Below are 23325 nucleotides of genomic sequence, written 5' to 3' on the forward strand. Positions count from 1 at the left end.
CTTTTTCTCTTCTAATAGTCTTTATTTTAAAGTCTGTTTTGTCTGATATGAGAATTGCTACTCCAGCTTTCTTTTGGTTTCCATTTGCATGGAATATCTTTTTCCATCCCCTTACTATCAGTCTGTATGTGTCTCTAGGTCTGAAGTGGGTCTCTTGTAGACAGCATATATATGGGTCTTGCTTTTGTATCCATTTTGCCAATCTGTGTCTTTTGGTGGGAGCATTTAGTGCATTTACATTTAAGGTAATTATCGATATGTATGTTCCTATTCCCATTTTCTAAATTGTTTTGGGTTCGTTATGATTGGTCTTTTCCTTCCCTTGTGTTTCTTGCCTAGAGAAGTTCCTTTAACATTTGTTGTAAAGCTGGTTTGGTGGTGCTGAACTCTCTCAGCTTTTGCTTGTCTGTAAAGGTTTTAATTTCTCCATCAAATCTGAATGAGATCCTTGCTGGGTAGAGTAATCTTGGTTGCAGGTTTTTCTCCTTCATCACTTTCAGTATGTCCTGCCACTGCCTTCTGGCTTGTAGGGTTTCTGCTGAGAGATCAGCAGTTAACCTTATGGGGATTCCCTCGTGTGTTATTTGTTGTTTTTCCCTTGCTGCTTTTAATATGATTTCTTTGTATTTAATTTTTGACAGTTTGATTAATATGTGTCTTGGCATATTTCTCCTTGGATTTATCCTGTATGGGACTCTCTGTGCTTCCTAGACTTGATTAACTATTTCCTTTCCCATATTAGGGAAGTTTTCAACTATAATCTCTTCAAATATTTTCTCAGTCCCTTTCTGTTTCTCTTCTTCTTCTGGTACCCCGATAATTCGAATGTTGGTGTGTTTAATGTTGTCCCTGAGGTCTCTGAGACTGTCTTCAGTTCTTTTCATTCTTTTTTCTTTATTCTGCTCTGCAGTAGTTATTTCCACCATTTTATCTTCCAGGTCACTTATCCATTCTTCTGCCTCAGGTATTATGCTATTAATCCCATCTAGAGTATTTTTAATTTCATTTATTGTGTTGTTCATCGTTGCTTGTTTCATCTTTAGTTCTTCTAGGGCCTTGTTAAATGCTTCTTGCATTTTGTCTAGTCTATTTCCAAGATTTTGGATCATCTTTACTATTATTATTCTGAATTCTTTTTCAGGTAGACTGCCTATTTCCTCTTCATTTGTTAGGTCTGGTGGGTTTTTACCTTGCTCCTTCATCTGCGGTGTGTTTTTGTGTCTTCTCATTTTGCTTATCTTACTGTGTTTGGGGTCTCCTTTTTGCAGGCTGCAGGTTCGTAGTTCCCATTGTTTTTGGTGTCTGTCCCCAGTGGCTAAGGTTGGTTCAGTGGGTTGTGTAGGCTTCCTGGTGGAGGGGACTAGTGCCTGTGTTCTGGTGGATGAGGCTGGATCTTGTCTTTCTGGTGGGCAGGTCCACGTCTGGTGGTGTGTTTTGGGGTGTCTGTGGACTTATTATGATTTTAGGCAGCCTCTCTGCTAATGGGTGGGGTTGTGTTCCTGTCTTGCTAGTTGTTTGGCATAGGATGTCCAGCACTGTAGCTTGCTGGTCGTTGAGTGAAGCTGGGTGCTGTTGTTGAGACGGAGATCTTTGGGAGATTTTCGCCGTTTGATATTATGTGGAGCTGGGAGGTGTCTTGTGGACCAGTGTCCTGAAGTTGGCTCTCCCACCTCAGAGGCACAGCACTGACTCCTGGCTGCAGCACCAAGAGCCTTTCATCCACATGGCTCAGAATAAAAGGGAGAAAATGTAGAAAGAAAGAAAGAAAGAAAGAGAGAGAGAGAGAGAGGAGGGAGGGAGGGAGGGAGAGAGAGAGAGAGAGAAAGGAAGGAAGGAAGGGAAGAAAGGAAGAAAGAAAGAAAGAAAAGGAAAGAAAAGAAAGATAAAGTTATTAAAATAAAAAATATTAAGAAAAAAAAATTTTTAAGAAAAAAAAAAAAAACGGACAGATAGAACCCTAGGACAAATTGTGGAAGCAAAGCTATACAGACAAAATCTCACACAGAAGCATACACATACACACTCACAAAAAGAGGAAAAGGGGAAGAAATCATAAATCTTGCTCCCACAGTCCACCTCCTCAATTTGCGATGATTCGTTGTCTATTCAGGTATTCCACAGATGCAGGTACATCAAGTTGACTGTGGAGCTTTAATCCGCTGCTTCTGAGGCTGCTGGGAGAGATTTCCCTTTCTCTTCTTTGTTCTCACATCTCCCGGGGCTCAGCTTTGGATTTGGCCCTCCCTCTGCATGTAGGTCGCCGGAGGGCGTCTGTTCTTCGCTCAGACAGGACAGGGTTAAAGGAGCAGCTGATTTGGTGGCTCTGGCTCACTCAGGCAGGGGGAGGGAGGGGCACGGAGTGCGGGGCGGCCCTGCAGCGGCAGAGGCCAGCATGACGTTGCAGCAGCCTGAGGCGTGCTGTGCGTTCTCCCGGGAAAGTTGTCCCTGGATCCTGGGACCCTGGCGGTGGCGGGCTGCACAGGCTCCCCGGAAGGGTCTCTGGGGTCCGCGCTGTTAGCCGCGGCTCGCGCCCGTCTATGGAGCTCCTTTAAGCAGCGATCTTAATCCCCTCTCCTCGCGCACCAGGAAACAAAGAGGGAAGAAAAAGTCCCTTGCCTCTTCGGCAGCTCCAGACTTTTCCCCGGACTCCCTCCCGGCTAGCCGTGGCGCACTAACCCCCTGCAGGCTGTGTTCATGCCGCCAGTCCTCTTCCTGCGCTCCGATGGAAGCCCGAGCCTCAGCTCCCAGCCCCGCCCGCCCCTGGCGGGTGAGCAGACAAGCCTCTCGGGCTGGTGAGTTTCGGTCGGCACCGATCCTCTGTGCGGGAATCTCTCCGCTTTGCCCTCCGCACTCCTGTGGCTGTGCTCTCCTCCACGGCTGCGAAGCTTCCCCCCTCCGCCACCCGCAGTCTCTGCCCGCGAAGGGGCTCCTAGTGTGTGGAAACCTTTACTCCTTCACAGCTCCCTCCCACTGGTGTGGGTCCCGTCCCTATTCTTTTGTCTCTGTGTGGACTTTCTAGCCTTTTGGGATGTCAGAGGTCTTCTGCCAGCATTCAGTAGGTGTTCTGTAGGAGTTGTTCCATGTGTAGGTGTATTTCTGGTGTATCTGTGGGGAGGAAGATGATCTCCGCGTCTTACTTCCGCCATCTTCCCCTCGTCTCTCATGTTCATTTTAGAATCAGCTTGTCATTTTCCACAGAAAAGTTGGAATTTTCATTGAGATTGTATCAGATTTTATCATTTTTTAAAATCTTATTTTCTAACTCTTTGTTTTTAGTGTGTAGGAATAATTTATCCATTTTGTGGAGATTTTCCCCATTTATAATCATATAGTCTATGAATAATGACAGTGTGTTTTTCTTTCCAATACTTCCACTGTTTATTTCTTTCTCTTGCCGTGTTACACTGGCTAGGACCTCTAGTACAGTGTTGAATAGAAATGGTCATGGTGTAACCTTTGTCTTATTCTTGATCTCAGAGGGAAAACTCTTAACATATCACCATTAACATGATGTTTGTCATAGCCTTTTTTGTAGATACCTTAAACAGTTGAAGGAAGTGCTCCAAAGCCGAGCTGGGTTTACCCAGCTCTCTCTTCTTGGAAGACCCAACACTCTAATGTTTGCCCCCCTAGCTCTTTGAGCTAGGACTCTCAGAGGCTCTGCTTAGCGGTTGGGTTGGGAGAGATTCCCCATTCCACTATTCCAGGAGCCTACTGTTAACTTTTTATGCACATTTACCAAGCTCTGTCTTTAACTGAAAGCTCTTCCATTGATATGAACCCTGATTACATATTTAGAAATGGTTCAAAACCTTGTGGGGTTGAGCACCTAAAAAGCTGAAAACCAAGCTTCTAGTCTTTTAGTAAATGTATGTATAATTAATTTAGCACTGCTTTCAAATCTTCAAAGAATTGTGAACAAAGAAAGTACAAAAATTTAATGCTTCTAAATGGTCTTCTGAAAACAGGTTCAAAAGAATATTAATGGTTCCACTGATATGTTACCTGACCTGCCAGTCTCTTTGGTTCTGACCTGCTTGATCATGGTTGATATTATTGAAAAACTCAGGACATATCCTCTTAGAGGGAGGCAAAAGAGTAAGTATTCTTTTAAATACAAACATTTTTTAAAGTTTCACATATAGTTCACCTTTCTCCCACTCTTGTCTGTTGACATGTTTAATGATATATTTTAAGAGCTAAGATTACAGATAGAAGATTACAAATGAAGATATCCAAATGTAATTGTAGCTATACAGTTATTCTTTTTTGATTTTGATAGTACTGACAAATGGATAAAGTTACTAAATATTTAATACTAAATCTTTAATGTTTATTCTAACATGAAAATTACCTAAGTCAATTATTATAGATTTGTATTTTTAGGAACTCTCTCAAAACCTTAAGTTGAGATGAATAGAGAGTTTAGTCTGCATACCTTTGATACAGGAATTAATATGACTGCTGCAGATACGTCCTAGAGATTTCTGTGTTTTTAATTGTGGATTGTCAAAAAGCTAAAGATCACACTCAAAACCAAGATATGCCACATTCTTCCAAAGGGAGCAGTTGAAACTAAATATTGGTTGGCCTTTAAAAAAACTATTTTGTTAATTGAATATTTTGTTCGGTCAGTCAAAAATTCCCTCAACTTTCATTTAATTTTATGTGATGGTATCTGTGTTTGATTTACAGTATTTGCATGGTATGGTTATTGTATGGCAAAGATTTTGCATTTGAAATGGGTAGGTTTTGTTAATCATTCCCCGACGGAGTGGATGGGAGAAATTGAGTGAGTCATAGGAGAACGCTTTGGGGTAATAGGGCGACTACTACAACCAGGAAGGAAAGCACTAGACTCATTTCTTATGAGCCATCACCCCTCCAGTCACTCTTGCTCCTCAGATTGAAAAGCAAAACTGAGTTGGAGGCCACCAGGAAACCTGAGACTCTGAGCTTCATATTTTGCACTTTGCCCTTGGGTGGCAGATGATAGACTGTTAAGTTTAACATAACACAGGTGACAAGGTAGATAAGATGGCAGCCAATGAGTCTGTTGAAGAAAAGGTACTCCCAAGGTACATCTGCCCTCCACAGACAAGTGTATTTGTCTTAAACTGAGGATATTTGGGAATCGCCAAACCCTTTACTACTTCTGTGGACTGCTTAATGACAAGCCCATTTTGAAATTGGACTGTTTTTAATGAGTCTGTATTTTCCATGTTAATGTGAAGTTGCTACGTTTTTAGTGAAAATTCTCTTTTAAAAAATGCACATGTATATTTTTGGGAATCATTTATTGGCGTTTTATATTTTAAGTGATGAGTTGGATTTTTAAAGGGGCATTTTCTTTGTATTCAGAAGTAGTGATGAAAAGAGAATCAAAATAAGAGAACCTCAAGGAAGAAGTCAGTCTTGGGGAGAAGACTCTAGAACATCTTGTTCAATTGCTGCTTCTTAGTTGAAGTGCCTCTTTCTTGAGCTTTTTCTTCTCTGCTCAAACTTAGGAAGGCTAATGTCTGGTTAAATAGCGCCACCGTTTAATAAAATCACACTTTAACATACTAGCATTCATTCAAAATACCTTTGTAAATATTAATTATATGTGTATTTAATTTTTGTGCAAACTTTGAACTCAATTAGTCTCCTATACTCATTTTAACAGGCATACTAATAAAATCAATTGTGTGAATTTTTAACCAATGGGGTATTCTCATTTATCCTCTGGAACGTAAATTAATACATAAACTCATAAACATAATACATAAATCTGAAAATAAGCAAGTATGCTATAAATACGGTTTCACTGCATGTGCTACCTCAGAATCAAAGCAGTAGGGTGAGGGTGTGTGACAGCAAAGTTTAGAATAATTTGTGTCCCTTTAGAAAATGTTGAGAAAGAAGTACATTCTCTTCTGTGCTATCCAGATAGTTTGACATGCATCCATACTAGTCAACTTATAGCAGTTTTCACTTTATACCAGATGAAACTAAGGTACTCTGCAATGCTTGGATTTATGGACACACTTGCACTACCCTACCTAGAAGTACAGTTGATTTACAATGCTGTGTTAATTTCTCCTGTACAGCAAAGGGGTTCAGTTGTACATATATAAACATTCTTTTTTTATATATTCTTTTCCATTATGGTTTATTACAGCATATTGAATAGAGTTCCCTGTGCTCTACAGTAGGGCCTTGTTGTGTGTCCGTTCTCTATATAACAGTTTGCATCTGCTCATCCCACGCTCCCAGTCCATCCTCCCCCACACTCCCTCCTAACTATACTGTCTTAATTCCAAGCTACCAAAGTTTGATCTTTGTATAGTTTTTCTTTTTCTAAATTTAAAAATAAAAGTTCTATATTTGACATATGCTTAAAACAATCTTTCGTGGCCCAAAGAATCCTTTCTGCTAACTTCATACTACCAGTTGAAATACCTAAGTATCAAGTGGTTACCAAGCCGTAACATTTAAGTGGATCATTTCCCATAGACTGGGGCTCACTTGGGAATATTTTTTGGAACACAGATCTCTGAGGCATGGCAATCTCACAGATGCACATAGCACCTAATAGTGTCAAATCCCGGTCATGAGAATAAATAATAAGAATACACTATATAGCCTGCATGTCCCCCACTCTTACTAGTATGTGGGTACAAATGGACACACTTTTACATTTCCATCTGAATTTTGCTAGCTCAGTCCCAACCTGTTAGTGACTGGACCTCCATTTCTCTTCCTCTCCCATATTGTTCTCTCTCCCATGTTTTAATTTTTTTGGCTGCGTTTTGGGTCTTCGTTGCTGCGCGTGCGCTCTCTCTAGTTGCAGCAAGCGGGGGCTACTCTTAGTTGTGGTGTGCGGGCTTCTCATTGTGGTAGCCTCTCATTGCAGAACACGGGCTCCAGTAGTTGTGGCCTGTGGGCTCAGTAGTTGTGGCTCGCAGGCTCTAGAGCGCAGGCTCAGTAGTTGTGGTGCACAGGCTTAGTTGCTCCGTGGCATGTGGCATCTTCCTGGACCAGGGCTCGAACCCGTGTCCCCTGCATTGGCAGGCGGATTCTTAACCACTGTGCCACCAGGGAAGCCCCTCTCTCCCACTTTTAAATGAGACCCTAGATGGGTCTCCCGTGGTCTCATTTGTTGGTCTAGACTGTTGAATATCCTCTTGCCCCTACTTTCCTCTCAGCTGTCTTTCTCATGTTCAAACAACTTTGTGTGCTATTTTCCCACCACCCCTGCTCGACTCTGCTCCAAACACCCTTAGTTACTGCTGTTTCTTGCCTCTGGGATATTGCTTGATGTTCTGCTGGTGTTTTGAATTGATTACCTTTCCCCTGCCATTGGAGTATTGACTTCCCTCCCCTGAGTTCTACGTTCCTAGAGAAGTCCCACACAGAGTCATGGAATAGCTATTTTCACTTAAAAGCACAACGCTTTTATCCCCAGAATGTATATGGAATCACAGACTGTCTGGGCTTTAATGATTTCAAGTAATGGCCATTCAATCGACTGGAAACCACTGTTTCCTCTCCTGCCACTAGATGTTATGGCTGATTCTGGTAGAGCTAGACTCCTTCTTCTTTGGGAGTGGCTTTTTTTCTGAGGAGCCTCATAGTTTGTCCTTACATCAGCCTCACCTTTATTGTCTGAACCCCAAATCATGGTCACCGTTAGATTCTCCTCCCTGCCCCCACCAAGATTCCTTAACTCCCATATAAACCAGTGACTGCAGACAGACATATAAGGGAGTCTGTGGTTAGGAAGTGAGTTTTCAGTTCTCCCTGCAGGACTTATTAGAGTAGCATGAACCCAGCTTGGGCACCATATTACAAAGCGGTATAATAGCGTATCGTGGTTAAAGTACTGTAGGGCTCCAGGTGACGGCAAACTTCATTTTATCTAAGGTGCTGGACGTCAGAAAAGACTAAGGGGAATACCTGGAATTTGTACGAGTTTGTAGGCAGACATGGTGAAGAAAGCTTTCTCCACAGAAGGAAGGTTGAGTCTCTAGAAACTCAGGTGTCCATGTAATAAGCGGGCATGTTCGGGAAGCAAAAATAACTTCGGCTGCATTTCTCACCCTGAGCAGGCAAACCTAGCGCTGGAACGGAAGTTGCCTTCTCTTTTTTTTGTGGTACGCAGGCCTCTCACTGTTGTGGCCTCTCCCGTTGCGGAGCACAGGCTCTGGAGCGCAGGCTCAGCGACCATGTCTCATGGGCCCAGCCGCTCCGCGGCATGTGGGATCTTCCCGGACCGGGCCACGAACCCATGTGCCCTGCATCGGCAGGCGGACTCTCAACCACTGCGCCACCAGGGAAGCCCAATCTCCAAAAGGTGGAGATTATTCTTGTTATTACATCTTCTACTGCATCATTTTTGTTGGCTGAAAAATATTTCCGTGTATTAAGGAGCCATGACTTATTAACCTATTGTTGGACAACTAGATTTTCCCCCTAGTTTTGAGCTATTGTAAACACGACTGTTAATGACTTGTTCGGAAGTGAGAAGGGTTGAGAAGAAAAGGACAAGGATGTGGTTAAAATGAGTAAGGTGGTGTTTGTTTGAGTTGGGCAGGGGAGACAAGCCAGGTTAGAGGACACAAGTGTGGATGGTGCAGGGGGTCTATGTTTACAGGGACCCTGTGCTGTGTATGGGAGCCATCAGCCACTGTGTGAGGTAACTAGCCAAGCAGAGGCTGGGGACAGAGTTAACTGCTGCTGGGCGGCAGCCGAATGATGTCAGGATGATGACCATAGACAGTGTCCTCAGAAGACCCTGAGCATCCGCACATGCCCAGACTCCTTGGCAACAGCGCTTGCCAGAAGAAAGGGACAATTATGGACTGGCTGCTCATGAGGACAAACACAGAGGGGGTCGCGGGGGTTGTACCAAGGGGGTGGCAAGATGGTTTGGCTATATTAGGGCTATCTGCATAGTCAGACGTGACTGGCTAGAAGTGAGATGGACAGGCTGTTTGAGTAGAAACCATCATAGCTCTGCAGAGGAGGCGGTTTCCAGCAACACATCAGGAACAGGTGCAGCGTAAGGTTTTCAACTAAATCTGCTCTCAGTGGCCCTACTCCAGTTCCTTCCGTGTAGCCTCAGAGACTTGAACCAAGTGCTGCAGGGACTTTGGCAGCACAGATGATTTTTTCTTTAGGTGAAATGCCTCCGTGTGCGACCTCGGGCTCAAAGGGTATGCAAGGTTTTAAGGCTGGCACCTGTAATTTTTTTAAAGTTCTCCAAGCAATTCTGATGCCCACCTTGATTGAGAGCCTTTAATTATACATTAGGAACTGAGACAAAAAACAAGTTAAAAGCCGAGAGATGAAATCCAAATTCCGAAAGGAACCTCCTTTCCAGATTTCCTTGGAATGGAACTCATCCCTCTGTAACCAAACAGAATGTAAGAGACGTCACAGAAGGTAAAAGAAAAAAAAAGGGGGAGACACTACTTTTCTCTGAATAAAATGAATGGCGTTTTGAGTCCCCCTTTGCTTCTTTTTCAGAAAAAGCTTATCACACAATCTGAGCCCAGTACGTGAGCTGGGTTTCCATAAGTGTTTTGCAATGTGGTTAGAGAGTACGTGTGAGGAACACTGTGTTTGCGGCCATGCCAAGAAGGGGGAGGATTTCCTTTTAAACCCTCCCTTTGCTATTTAGAAGAAGGAAGTTTCAGGAAAGTATGTCAGCTCTAGGATTTTTTCCCCTTCTCAAGAAGCAAGTAGCCATTTACCGGACTGGGAGTGAGAGAAGGGTAGAATTTCTGATTTATACCTTCTACAGAGCGACCAGCTGTCAGGATTAGGACAGTGTAGACCGAGCCAGAAACTGGACTGCAGTGGGTCCCTGTGTCAAAAGGCATGGGGCATCAGGAGCTGCCAGAACTGAGTTAGGACTCCCTTTAATTAGGACAGCTTTCCACGATTGTAACGATTTGGCATTTAATTGTTAATTTTTTCCTAGGGAGGTAATAAAATGTGTGAACAATTTTAATGCATAAAGTGAGATTTTTGAGAATTGCAAGATATTTTCAAAATAAATATTTTCGAGGACTCTAAGAGTAAGGGAACCTAAAGAATTCAGCATGCATTACTTTATAATAGCAACAAAATTTTATGGCTCCAGCAAGAACTTAAAGGCATAGGTCACTGATTTTCAGTATCTTGATTTCCTTGCACAGGATTGAAGAGAGTGACACAGGTTGTTGAGCTGGTGGCCAGACAGCCTTTTGTTTGCATCGTGTATACATCAGTGGTAGGGTCCAGTGCATAGGGACACCAGTTTGCTCAGACTCTGCTTTCACAGGTGATTTTAGGCCCCCAAGTCCCCCCTTTTCAGGTGGGATGGATGTTCTAAAGCAGCGGTCCCCAACCTTTTTGGCACCAGGGACCGGTTTCGTGGAAGACAATTTTTCCACGGCCCCATGGGGGGCGGCAGATGAAGCTTCCCTCGCTCGCCCGCCGCTCCCCTCCTGCTGTGCGGCCCGGTTCCTAACAGGCCGAGGACCTGTACCCGTCTGTGGCCCGGCTGCTGGGGACCCCTGCTCCAAAGTATGCTTCCTATGAACTCACAAACGCTTTCTTCTGGGAATCACGCATCGGCGCTTTCATCCCCTGCCTGGTGCCTGCTACTGCCGCCAGTGCCCGGGAGGCTTTTGAATCCCTTGAGCCACCCCTGGCACCCCTGGGGATGCCGGCCCGAGTCCAGAGGCTGTGCAGGCGCTGTGCCGCGCATGCGCGCACTCTGCTGGGCCCACAGCCAGCGGTCTTCCCTTACCGTTGAGCTGCACGGTCCCCAGGTTGCGCTGCCAGGAGCTCCAAATGCCTTTCAGGGGTTCTTTACCAAATCAGTCCGTGGTCTCGCTTAAAGGGCTCCATCTAGCACCCAGGCCAGAGGACAGTCTGTGCAGGATTCCCAACTCTTCCTGTGATGGGAGGGGATTGAGAGCATGGGGGCCGGGGTTGGGGGGAGGGCAGGTATTATTCAGCCTGGCTTTGACGCTTTGGCTTACCTGCCTTAGTGCAGATTTTTTTTTTTTTCCTCCAGAATGCGCATGGCTCCATCATGCTCATAGTCTCCGGAACAGGAATTCCTCCCATCTTTTATGCAACAAATCTTTATGGAGGATCTGTTCCATACCAGACACTCCACTAGGCTCTGGGAGTGAAGTGATGGGTGAAAACAAGCAGAGCCCCCATTGCATGGAGCTCACTGTCTAGTGGGTGTGGTACCACGTTTCTGAAGGACACTAACAAATACCTATGATTAAAACTGAGGTAAGGGCTCGGAAGGCCACAGATCAAGCTCATTCCCACATGTGTCCATTTTTGTCACCCTGATTGGGCTCACACTGGGGATTCTAGCTCTGGTCTATATCCAAGCACTTAACTAGTAGAGGAATTTCAAACCACTTAGAAATCTAGAATTATTTATTGTATATATTAATGCATATTATATATAATATACTTATTACATTGTTAGCATAATTCATATTATCATTATTATAGTATACATACTATATTAATATAAATGTAGAAAAATAAGTTTTCTACTTATGTACTGTAAATTAAATTACATTCTCTCAAGAACAAATACTGTATGCTAAACACATACATATGAAATCTACACACAAAAAAAATGGTTCTGAAGAACCTAGGGGCAGGACAGGAACAGAGATGCAGACGTAGAGAATGGACTTGAGGACACAGGGAGGGGGAAGGGTAAGCTGGGACGAAGTGAGAGAGTGGCATGAACATATATACACTTCCAAATGTAAAATAGATAGCTAGTGGGAAGCAGCCGCATAGCACAGGGAGATCAGCTCAGTGCTTTGTGACCACCTAGAGGGTGGGATAGGGAGGGTGGGAGGGAGACGCAAGAGGGAGGAGGTATGGGGATAGATGTATACGTATAGCTGATTCACTTTGTTATACAGCAGAAACTAACACGACAGTGTAAAGCAATTATACTCCAATAAAGATGTTTAAAAAAAGGGAAAAAAAATAAATTAAAAAAATAAATTAATTACATTCTCTGATATAAACACATATCAAAGAGGAGAAGGACCAGAATATCCCAAATGAAAAGCTGAAGATTAGAAAATGAAGAAAGTTTTCTCAACCTTAACAAATGGAATTTTTAAGAATCGATAATATTGTCAGTTTTTAGCAATTCGTGTCCAGTATTAGAGGGAAAGATGGTCTTTAAACTACGAAGGCTTCCTGCCGTGTCCTCAGACAAAAGAATTCCCTTAGAATTTCACATTGCCTAAAATTCAGAAATGAATTTATTTCTTGTCAGATTTATGCAATGCCTAGCAGGGAACTGGAACTGAATCTGAGGGCTTTTGAATTTACCAGATCACAATACAATGCCTTTTGTAAAGGAAGTTGTCACAATTGTCTCACAACTGAGAATGTATGCCCAAGAAGTCTTGCAGAACTGATGATAGGTTGAATTCATTAGTATTATTAATTATTATTATTTGATGAAACCGTGCATACAGTTTTGAGCACAGAGAGTAGTACGCTGGTCAGTGTTTAAACAACCGTCTCTCCGGGTGGGGGTGGTGGGGAAGCCCTGATTTGTAGCATTTGCCAATTTTTTTCCGGGGTGAATACTCTCACAGTGACCAATTTACAGATACCAAGGTGGTATCGCTGAGCACTGATCACGGAGTTGAGAAGAGGTACACATGGCTATCAGCTGGTGCAAGCTGTCTCTGCCTGCATAGGGTATATCTGTGCAGTAGCATATTTCTTTGTGAATAGGCAAATCTAAGAATTAAAGAATTAGTCTCTGTTAGTTTGACATTATGTCTCCGAAGTTTTGACCTCCCCTGATATATGGGATACTGGGTAGCAGTGTAACTATAACCAAAGTTTAACTGTAGTCACTGTTTACTGCATTCTATTTTCTATTCTCTTCTAATTCATTTAAAACAATTATTTAATGCACATAGGGCTGTTTCTCTGTGTCACGCACTATTTTAAATGCTTTACCAATGTTGACTCAATCCTTCATCATAACCATGCTGGGAGGTCGGCGCGGGGTTTTGTCATTATTACTTGGCAGTGACCTTACTTGTCTTCCCAACCTCAGACATGCTCCTCAAAGGAAACTGTGTATAGACACAGGTCAGCAAGTTTAGTCAGTGGAGACGGTGAAAATAACAGTGTTTGTAATTTTCATTTTAAACACTTAAGAGTATCAAAGTGTTTATTTTAGATGGAGTGTATTTTATTATTTATTTGTATATTTGTTTTATTTTTTTAAACATCTTTACTGGAGTATAACTGCTTTACATTGTGTTAGTTTCTGCTGTATAACAAAGTGAATCAGCTATACATATACATATATCCCCATATCTCCTCCTTGAGTCTCCCTCCCACCCTCCCTGTCCCACCAATCTAGGTGGTCACAAAGCACCCTGTTGATCTCCCTGTGTTATGCAGCTACTTCCCACTAGCTATTTTACATTTGGTAGTGTATATATGTCCATGCCACTCTCTCACTTTGTCCCAGCTTACACTTCCCCCTCCCTGTGTCCTCAAGTCCATTCTCTACATCTGCGTCTCTATTCCTGTCCTGCCCCTAGGTTCTTCAGAACCATTATTTATTTATTTTTAGATTCCATATATATGTGTTAACATACAGTATTTGTTTTTCTTCTTCTGACTTACTTCACTCTGTATGACAGACTCTAGGTCCATCCACCTCACTACAAATAACTCAATTTTGTTTCCTTTTATGGCTGAGTAATATTCCATTGTATATATGTGCCACATCTTCTTTATCCATTCATCTGTCGATGGACACTTAGGTTGCTTCCATGTCCTGGCTATTGTAAATAGAGCTGCAATGAGCATTGTGGTATATGACTTCTTTTGAATTATGGTTTTCTCAGGGTATATGCCCAGGAGTGGAATTGCTGTGTCGTATGGTAGTTCTATTTTTCGTTTTTTAAGGAAACTCCATACTGTTCTCCATAGTGGCTGTATCAGTTTACATTCCCACCAACAGTGCAAGAGGGTTCCCTTTTCTCCACACCCACTCCAGCAGTTATTGTTTATAGACTTGTTGATGATGGCCATTCTGACTGGTGTGAGGTGATACCTCATTGTAGTTTTGATTTGCATTTCTCTAATGATTAGTGATGTTAAGCATTCTTTCATGTGTTTGTTGGCAATCTGTATATCTTCTTTGGAGAAATGTCTGTTTAGGTCTTTTGCCCATTTTTGGATTGGGTTGTTTGTGTTTTTGATAGTGAGCTGCTTGTATATTTTAGAGATTAATCTTTTGTCAGTTGTTTCATTTGCAAATATTTTCTCCCACTCTGAGGGTTGTCGTTTCATCTTGTTTATGGTTTCCTTTCCTGTGCAAAAGCTTTTAAGTTTCATTAGGTCCCATTTGTTTATTTTGTTTTTATTTCCATTTCTCTAGGAGGTGGGTCAAAAAAGATCTTGCTGTGATTTATGTCATAGAGTGTTCTGCATATGTTTTCCTCTAAGAGTTTTATAGTATCTGGCCTTACATTTAGGTCTTTAATCCATTTTGAGTTTATTTTTGTGTATGGTGTTAGAGAGTGTTTTAATTTCATTCTTTTACAGCACCACTTATTGAAGAGGTTTTCATTTTCCATTGCATATTCTTGCCTCCTTTATCAAAGATAGGGTGACCATATGTGCATGGATTTATCTCTGGGCTTTCTATCCTTTTCCATTGATCTATATTTCTGTTTTTGTGGCAGTGCCATACTGTCTTGATTACTGTAGCTTTGTAGTATAGTCTGAAATCAGCGAGCCTGATCCCTCCAGCTCTGTTTTTCTTTCTCAAGATTGCTTTGGCTATTCGGGGTCTTTTGTGTTTCCATACAAATTATGAAATTTTTGTTCTAGTTCTGTGAAAAATGCCAGTGGTAGTTTGACAGGGATTGCATTGAATCTGCAGATTGCTTTGGGTAGTAGAGTCATTTTCACAGTGTTGATTCTTCCAATCCAAGAACATGGTATATCTCTCCATCTGTTTGTATCATCTTTAATTTCTTTCATCAGTGTCTTATAGTTTTCTGAGTACAGGTCTTTTGTCTCCTTAGGTAGGTTATTCCTAGGTATCTTATTCTTTTTGATGCAATGGTAAATAGGAGTGTTTCCTTAATTTCTCTTTCAGATTTTTCATCATTAGTGTATAGGAATGCAAGAGATTTCGGTGCATTAATTTTGTATTCTGCAACTCTACCAAATTCATTGATTAGTTCTAGTAGTTTTCTGGTATCATCTTTAGGATTCTCTATGTATACTATTATCTCATCTGCAAACAGTGACAGTTTTACTTCTTCTTTTCCAGTTTGGATTCCTTTAATTTCTTTTTTGTGTCTGATTGCTATGTCTAAAACTTCCAAAACTATGTTGAATAATAGTGGTGAGAGTGTGCAACCTTGCCTTTTTCCTGATCTTAGTGGAAATGGTTTCAGTTTTTCACCATTGAGAACGATGTTGGCTGTGGGCTTGTCATATATGGCGTTTATTATGTTGAGGTAAGTTCCCTCTATGCCTACTTTCTGGAGAGTTTTTATCATAAATCGGTGTTGAATTTTGTCAAAAGCTTTTTCTGCATCTATTGAGATGATCATATGGTTTTTATCCTTCAGTTTGTTAATATGGAGTATCACATTGGTTAATTTGCATATACTGAAGAATCCTTGCATTCCTGTGATAAACCCCACTTGATCATGGTGTATGATCCTTTTAATGTGCTGCTGCATTGTTTGCTAATATTTATTGAGGATTTTTGCATCTATGTTCATCAGTGATATTGGCCTGTAGTTTTCTTTCTTTGTGACATCTTTATCTGGTTTTGGTATCAGGGTGATGGTGGCCTCGTAGAATGAGTTTGGGAGTGTTCCTCCCTCTGCTATATTTTGGAAGAGTTTGAGAAAGATAGGTGTTAGCTCTTCTCTAAATGATTGATAGAATTCGCCTGTGAAGCCATCTGGTCCTGGGTTTTAGTTTGTTGGAAGATTTTTAATCACAGTTTCAATTTCAGTGCTTGTGATTGGTCTGTTTATATTTTCTGTTTCTTCCTGGTTCAGTCTCGGAAGGTTGTGCTTTTCTAAGAATTTGTCCATTTCTTCCAGGTTGTCCATTTTATTGGCATATAGTTGCTTGTAGTAATCTCATGATCCTTTGTATTTCTGCAGTGTCTGTTGTTACTTCTCCGTTTTCATTTCTAATTCTGTTGATTTGAGTCTTCTCCCTTTTTTTCTTGATGAGTCTGGCTAATGGTTTATGAATTTTGTTTATCTTCTCAAAGAACCAGTTTTTAGTTTTATTGCTATCATTTATTGCTATGTTTGCTATCATTTCCTTCATTTCTTTTACATTTATTTCTGATCTGATCTTTATGATTTCTTTCCTTCTGCTAACTTTGGGATTTTTTGTTCTCCTGTCTCTAATTCCTTTAGGTGTAAGGTTAGGTTGTTTATTTGAGATGTTTCTTGTTTCTTGAGGTAGGATTGTATTGCTATAAACTTCCCTCTTAGAACTGCTTTTGCTGCATCCCATAGGTTTTGGACTGTCGTGTTTTCATTGTCAGTTGTTTCTAGGTATTTTTTGATTTTCTCTTTGATTTCTTCGTGATCTCTTGGTTATTTAGTAGCATATTGTTTAGCTTCCATATGTTTGTAGTTTTTACAGGTTTTTTCCCCTGTAATTGATATCTAATGTCATAACATTGTGGTCAGAAAAGATACTTGATACGAGTTCACTTTTCTTAAAATTACCAAGGCTTGATTTGTGACCCAAGATATGATCTATCGTGGAGAATGTTCCATGAGCACTTGAAAAGAAAGTGTATTCTGCTGTTTTGGGATGGAATGTCCTATAAATATCAATTAAGTCCATCTTGTTTAATGTATCATTTAAATCTTGTGTTTCCTTATTTATTTTCATTTTGTTTGATCTGTCCATTGGTGAAAGTGGGGTGTTAAAGTCCCCTTCCATGATTGTGTTACTGTCGATTTCCCCTTTTATGGCTGTTAGCATTTGCCTTATGTATTGAGGTGCTCCTATGTTGGGTGCATAAATATTTACAGTTGTTATATCTTCTTGGATTGATCCCTTGATCATTATGTAGTGTCCTTCTTTGTCTCTTATAATAGTCTTTATTTTAAAGTCTATTTTGCCTGATACGAGAATTGCTACTCCAGCCTGCTTTTGATTTGCATTTGCATTGAATATCTTTTTCCATACCCTCACTTTCAGTCTGTATGTGTCCCTAGGTCTGAAGTGGGTCACTTGTAGACAGCATATATATGGGTCTTGTTTTTGTATCCATTCAGCCAGTCTATGTCTTTCGGTTGGAGTATTTAATGCAATTACATTTAAGGTAGTTATCGATATGTTATGTTCCTATTACTGTTTTCTTAATAGTTTTGGGTTTGTTATTGTAGGTGTTTTCCTACTCTGTGTTTGCTGCCTAGAGAAGTTCCATTAGCATTTGTTTTAAAGCTGGTTTGGTGGTGCTGAATTCTCTTCTTTTGCTTGTCTGGAAAAGTTTTAATTTCTCTGTCCAATCTGAATGAGATCCTTGCTTGGTAGAGTAATCTCATTGCAGCTTTTTCCCTTTCATCACTTTAAGTATGTCCTGCCACTCCCTTCTGGCTTGCAAAGCTTCTGCTGAAAGATCAGCTGTTCACCTTATGGGGTTTCCCTTGTATGTTATTTGTTGCTTTTCCTGTGCTGCTTTTAATATTGTTCTTTGTCTTTAATTTTTGATAGTTTGACTAATATATGTCTTAGCGTGTGTCTCCTTGGATTTATCCTGTGTGGGACTCTCTGCACTTCCTAGACTTGATTGACTATTTCCTCTCCCATACTAGGGAAGTTTTCAACTATAATCTCTTCAAATATTTTCTCAGTCCCTTTCTTTTTCTCTTCTTCTTCTAGGACCCCTATAATTTGAATGCTGGTGCATTTAATATTGTCCCAGAGGTCTCTGAGAGTGTCCTCAATTCTTTTCATTCTTTTTCTTTATTTTGCTCTGAGGTAGTTATTGCCAGTATTTTATCCTCCAAGTCACTAATCTGTTCTTCTGCCTCAGTTAGTCTGCTATTGATTCCTTCTAGAGAATTTTTACTTTCGTTTATTGTGTTGTTCGTCATTGTTTGTTTGTTCTTTAGTTCTTCTAGGTCCTTGTTAAACATTTCTTGTATTTTCTCCATTCGATTTCCAAGATTTCGGATCATCCTTACTATCATTACTCTGAGTTCTTTTTCAGGTAGACTGCCTATTTCCTCTTCATTTGTTTGGTCTGGTGGGTTTATACCTTGCTCCTTCATCTGCTGCATGTTTCTCTGTCTTCTCATTTTGCTTAACTTACTGTGATTGGGGGTCTCCTTTTCACTGCCTGCAGGTTCATAGTTCCTGTTGTTTTTGGTGTCTGCCCCCAGTGGGTAAGGTTGGTTCAGTGCGTTGTATAGGCTCCCTCATGGAGGGGACTGGTGCCTTTGTTCTGGTGGATGAGGCTGGATCTTGTCTTTCTGGTGGGCAGATCCAAGTTTGGTGGTGTGTTTTGGGGTATCTGTGATCTTATTATGATTTTAGGCAGCCTCTCTGGTAATGAGTGGGGTTGTGTTCCTGTGTTGCTAGTTGTTTGGCATGGGGTGTCCAGCACTGTAGCTTGCTGGTCGTTGAGTGGATGTGGATCTTAACGTTGAGATGGAGGTCTCTGGGAGAGCTTTCGCCGATTGATATTACGCGGGGCTGGGAGGTCTCTGGTGGACCAATGTCCTGAACTCGGCTCTCCCACCTCCAAGGCCTAGGCCTGACACCCGGCCAAAGCACCAAGACCCTGTCAGCCACATGGCTCAGAAGAAAAGGGAGGAAAAAAAAGAAGAAATAAAATAAAATAAAATAAAAGTGATTAAAATTAAAAAATTTTTAAGTATTATTAAAATTAAAAAGCAATTAAAAAATAAGAGAGCAAGCAAACCAATAAACAAATCCACCAATGATAACAAGTGCTAAAATCTAAACTAAGATAAACATATAAATCAGAAACTAGTCAGTCGCATACAGCAACCCCAAGTCTACAGTTGCTCCCAAAGTCCACCTCCTCGATTTTGGGATGAGTCATTGTCTATTCATGTATTCCACAGATGCAGGTACATCAAGTTGGTTGTGGAGGTTTAATCCGCTGCTCCTGAGGCTGCTGGGAGAGACTGCCCTTTCTCTTCTTTGTTCGCACAACTCCCAGGGGCTCAGCTTTGGATTTGGACCTGCCTCTGCGTGTAGGTCACCTGAGGGCGTCTGTTCTTCCTCAGACAGGAACGGGTTAAAGGAGCCACTGATTCGGGGGCTCTGGCTCACTCAGGCCTGGGGGAGGGAGGGGTACGGAGTGCGGGGCGAGCCTGCGGCGGCAGAGGCTGGAATGACATTGCACCAGCCTGAGGCGCGCGGTGAGTTCTCCCGAGGAAGTTGTCCCTGGATCCCGGGACCCTGGCGGTGGTGGGCTGCACAGGCTCCCCGGAAGGGGGGTGTGGAGAGTGACCCGTGCTCGCACACAGGCTTCTTGGTGGCGGCAGCAGCCTTAGCGTCTCATGCCCGTCTCTGGGGTCCGCGCTTTTAGCCGCGGTTCGCACCCGTCTCTGGAGCTCCTTTAAGCAGCGCTCTTAATCCCCTCTCCCGCGCACCAGGAAACAATGGTCTCTTGTCTCTGCGGCAGGTCCAGACTTTTCCCCGGACTCCCTCCCGGCCAGCCGTGGCGCACTAACCCCCTGCAGGCTGTGTTCACGCCGCCAACCCCAGTCCTCTCCCGGCGCTCCGACCGAAGCCCGAGTCTCAGCTCCCAGCCCCGCCCGCCCCGGCGGGTGAGCAGAGAAGCCTCTCGGGCTGGTGAGTGCCGGTTGGCACCGATCCTCCGTGCGGGAATCTCCCTGCTTTGCCCTCCGCACCCCTGTTGCTGTGCTCTCCTCCGCGGTTCTGAGCTTTCCCCTCCGCCACCCGCAGTCTCCGCCCGCGAAGGGCCTCCTAGTGTGTGGAAACCTTTCCTCCTTCACAGCTCCCTCCCACTGGTGCAGGTCCCGTCCCTATCCTTTTGTGTGTGTTTATTCTTTTTCCTTTTGCCCAACCCAGGTACGTGGGCAGTTTCTTGCCTTTTGGGAGGTCTGATGTCTTCTGCCAGCGTTCAGTAGGTGTTCTGTAGGAGTTGTTCCACATGTAGATGTATTTTGGGGAGGAAGGTGATTTACACATTCTACTCCTCCGCCATCTTGAAGGTCCTCATTATTTTTTTAATCTCTAAAAGTACTTTGACTGAAAGTGCTTTGTGTGCTTCATATGTTTTTAAAATTTTTTTCATAAGACTGTGACTTTTCTTCTATTCCTGATTTTTTTTTTTTTGTCTCAGCATGTTATATTTAAATCATTAGCAGTTTTCTTTCTCTAGACCATTTTCCCCTCAGGGAAAAATTGATTTCAGGGACTGTGCATCAAGACTAGTCATACTTTTTCTGAATGAGTCTTTAATTTGATCTTCTGGTTGCTGTAAGTTGAGTAACAACCTCATTTCACATCAGCTGCCTTCACGGCCTCAAGAGCCTCTTTGATGAATCCCCAGGTCCTCTCTAGCTCCCGTGCCCTGCATTGTCCTCATCTTTGGTGAACTTAGAATAAATTTAGAATCAAGTCCAAAACGTTTATCGTGGCCCATTAGCTCCACATCAGCTGGCCTTGCCACGGACAGTGTTGTCTAGTTCTTAAGGGTCTGAGGTTCACGCTCCATCCCTCTCCTTGCTCGCTGTGTGACCCTGGAAACAATCCTTAATCTCCCTCTGCCTCAGTTTACTCATCTTTAAAATGGGAACATAATAGTATCTACATCATAGAGGTTTATTATTATTATTCTTATATTGAAGTATAGTTGATTTATAATATTGTGTTAGTTTCAGGTATATAGCAAAGTGATTCAGTTATATATATTGTATATATTTCAGATTCTTTTCCATAATAGGTTATTACAAGATGTTGAGTATAGTTCCCTGTGCTCTATGGTAAATCCTTACTGCTTATCTGTTTTATATATAGTAGTTTGTATCTGTTAATCTCATATTCCCAATTTATCTCCCCCCACACCTTTCCCCTTTGTTAGCCACATCATAGAGTTTTTCTGAGGATGAAGTGAATGGATGCATAGAAAGGGCTTAGAAGGGCACCTGGTATGGAGAAGACACTTAGTAAGTCTTAGCTTCTCTCCTCTTCTTCCCTCTCTTGCCCCCCACCAGCCCCTCACCACACTCTCCTCCTTTCAGCTCATTTTAGCTGAAGGAGCTTTACACCTACTCTTCCTAACACCTGGAAATTTCCTTTCTCCATTCTCACATAATTCATTCCTATTTATTCTTCAGTCTCTGCTTAACTGTCACTTCCCAGATCCAGGGGGCGGAGTGGTGAAGGCAGGGACATTATCCGCTGCGTCATTCTCAATGCCCAGCCTAAGCTTGGAAAAGCACTCTACAGTGTGTCTGCTAACAGCAGACAGCTTGGGTGTCCAAGTGTTCTAGCCCTTAACCAACATCAGGTGCAGTCTTTTGGCCACACCATGCGGGGATCTTAGCTCCCCAACCAGGGATTGAACCTGTGCCGCCTGCAGTGGAAGGTGAAGTCTTAACCACTGGACCACCAGGGAAGTCCCCGTCAGGAGCAGTTTTGAAGCTGTTGTTTGGAGAGGCAGTTTTGAAGCCTGTCCCCCTACTAACGGCGCTACCTAGCACTCGCCTGCTGTTGGCACTTGAGTCCAGCCCCCTTCCCATTCAAAAAGGCCATTTTACCCCAAGCTGAGATTTCCCTTTTCCAAGTTGCCTTTATACAGTGAAATTTTTAAATGAATAAAATTAAAATGTTGATTTCATTTAAAAAGTTCATTTTTAGTAGCAGCATCATTCCTGTCTTGTTTTTAGCTGCCCTTTTTTTGTGATTCTTCTCTCTCCTTTTGCTCTCTTTTTATTTAAATAACTTTTATTGCTTTCTTTTTCTCTTTGCAAGAGGAATACATGTCACTCTAGAAAATTCCTCACTCCTGATTTGTTGTGTTGTACTTACACTTTCCCTGTAAGTGATCTAAAACTTTTGGGGAACAAGTTAGAGATAGAAATACATCACTATGAAGAAATAATAAAGCAAAAGAGGTGTGAGTTACCTACTTAAACATTTATCTGTTATCAAAATTGCATTTCCTGGGCTTCCCTGGTGGCGCAGTGGTTGAGAGTCCGCCTGCCGATGCAGGGGACATGGGTTCGTGCCCCGGTCCGGGAAGATCCCACATGCCGCGGAGCGGCTGGGCCCGTGGGCCATGGCTGCTGAGTCTGCGCGTCCGGAGCCTGTGCTCCGCAACGGGAGAGGCCACAGCAGTGAGAGGCCCACGTACTGCAAAAAAAAAAAAAAAAAAAAAAATTGCATTTCCTTATTTATTTGGCATGCACGGTGAGGATATAAAGTTGTTTTGGCGGCTGGCATAAGCTGTGGGGAACTATGCAGCAGGCCTGCTATTTTTACTTTTTATTTTTTATGTGTTGTATTTCTTTCTTTTAAAATTAATTAATTAAGTTTTTGGCTGTGTTGGGTCTTCATTGCTGTGCACAGGCTTTCTCTAGTTGCGGCGAGTGGGGGCTACTCTTCATTGTGGTGCGTGGGCTTCTCATTGCCGTGGCTTCTCTTGTTGCGGAGTACGGGCTTCTAGGCGCATGAGCTTCAGTAGTTGTGGCACACTGGCTCAGTACTTGTGGCTCTTGGACTCTAGAGAGTAGGCTTAGTAGTTGCAGCACACAGGCTTAGTTGCTCCACAGCATGTGGGATCTTCCTGGACCAGGGTTCGAACCCATGTCCCCTGCATTGGCAGGCGGACCAGGGAAGTCCTCTACTTTTTACAGGGCAACGTAAGCCTTTAAGGAAGTGAGTAGATTGCTCTCTTTGTGTTGATATCTTTTACAGATTTTGCACAAGTAAATATAATTTTCCTCAAATAGAAACCCTGACAACTAACAGCAACAATAAAAAGAATTCCAGCTATAAGTGGAAATTTTAAAAATAATAATTTGGAGGGGAACTAATCATGGAGCCGAAGGGAATAGTATTGAATACATGAAGGTTTATGTGACTGGAGGATAAACTTGCTGGTCTGTTCTAATGACCAAATGAATTCTTGACATCCTCAGCTCTACCCTGCCCTTTGGGAGGCCAGCAGAGCTTTCCAGCTCATAGTTATAATGCTTCTTACTTGGAAAGAGGACAGCAGAGACCCTAAACTAGTCCCCAAATCTAAACTAG

The 23325-nt window shown here is 42.4% G+C and overlaps 1 protein-coding gene across 1 annotated transcript in view; it reads left to right on the forward strand.

The window, feature by feature from the left end:
- Positions 1–23325, forward strand: part of TMEM236 (transmembrane protein 236) — a 48350-nt gene that overhangs the window by 19483 nt on the left and 5542 nt on the right. The window contains exon 3 of the mRNA XM_067704487.1: positions 3969–4098. Within this exon, the coding sequence (XP_067560588.1) occupies positions 3969–4098 (130 nt within the window). The remainder of the gene's footprint in view (positions 1–3968; positions 4099–23325) is intronic.

This window comes from Pseudorca crassidens, chromosome 1 (assembly GCF_039906515.1).
Source record: "Pseudorca crassidens isolate mPseCra1 chromosome 1, mPseCra1.hap1, whole genome shotgun sequence".
NCBI lineage: Eukaryota > Metazoa > Chordata > Mammalia > Artiodactyla > Delphinidae > Pseudorca > Pseudorca crassidens.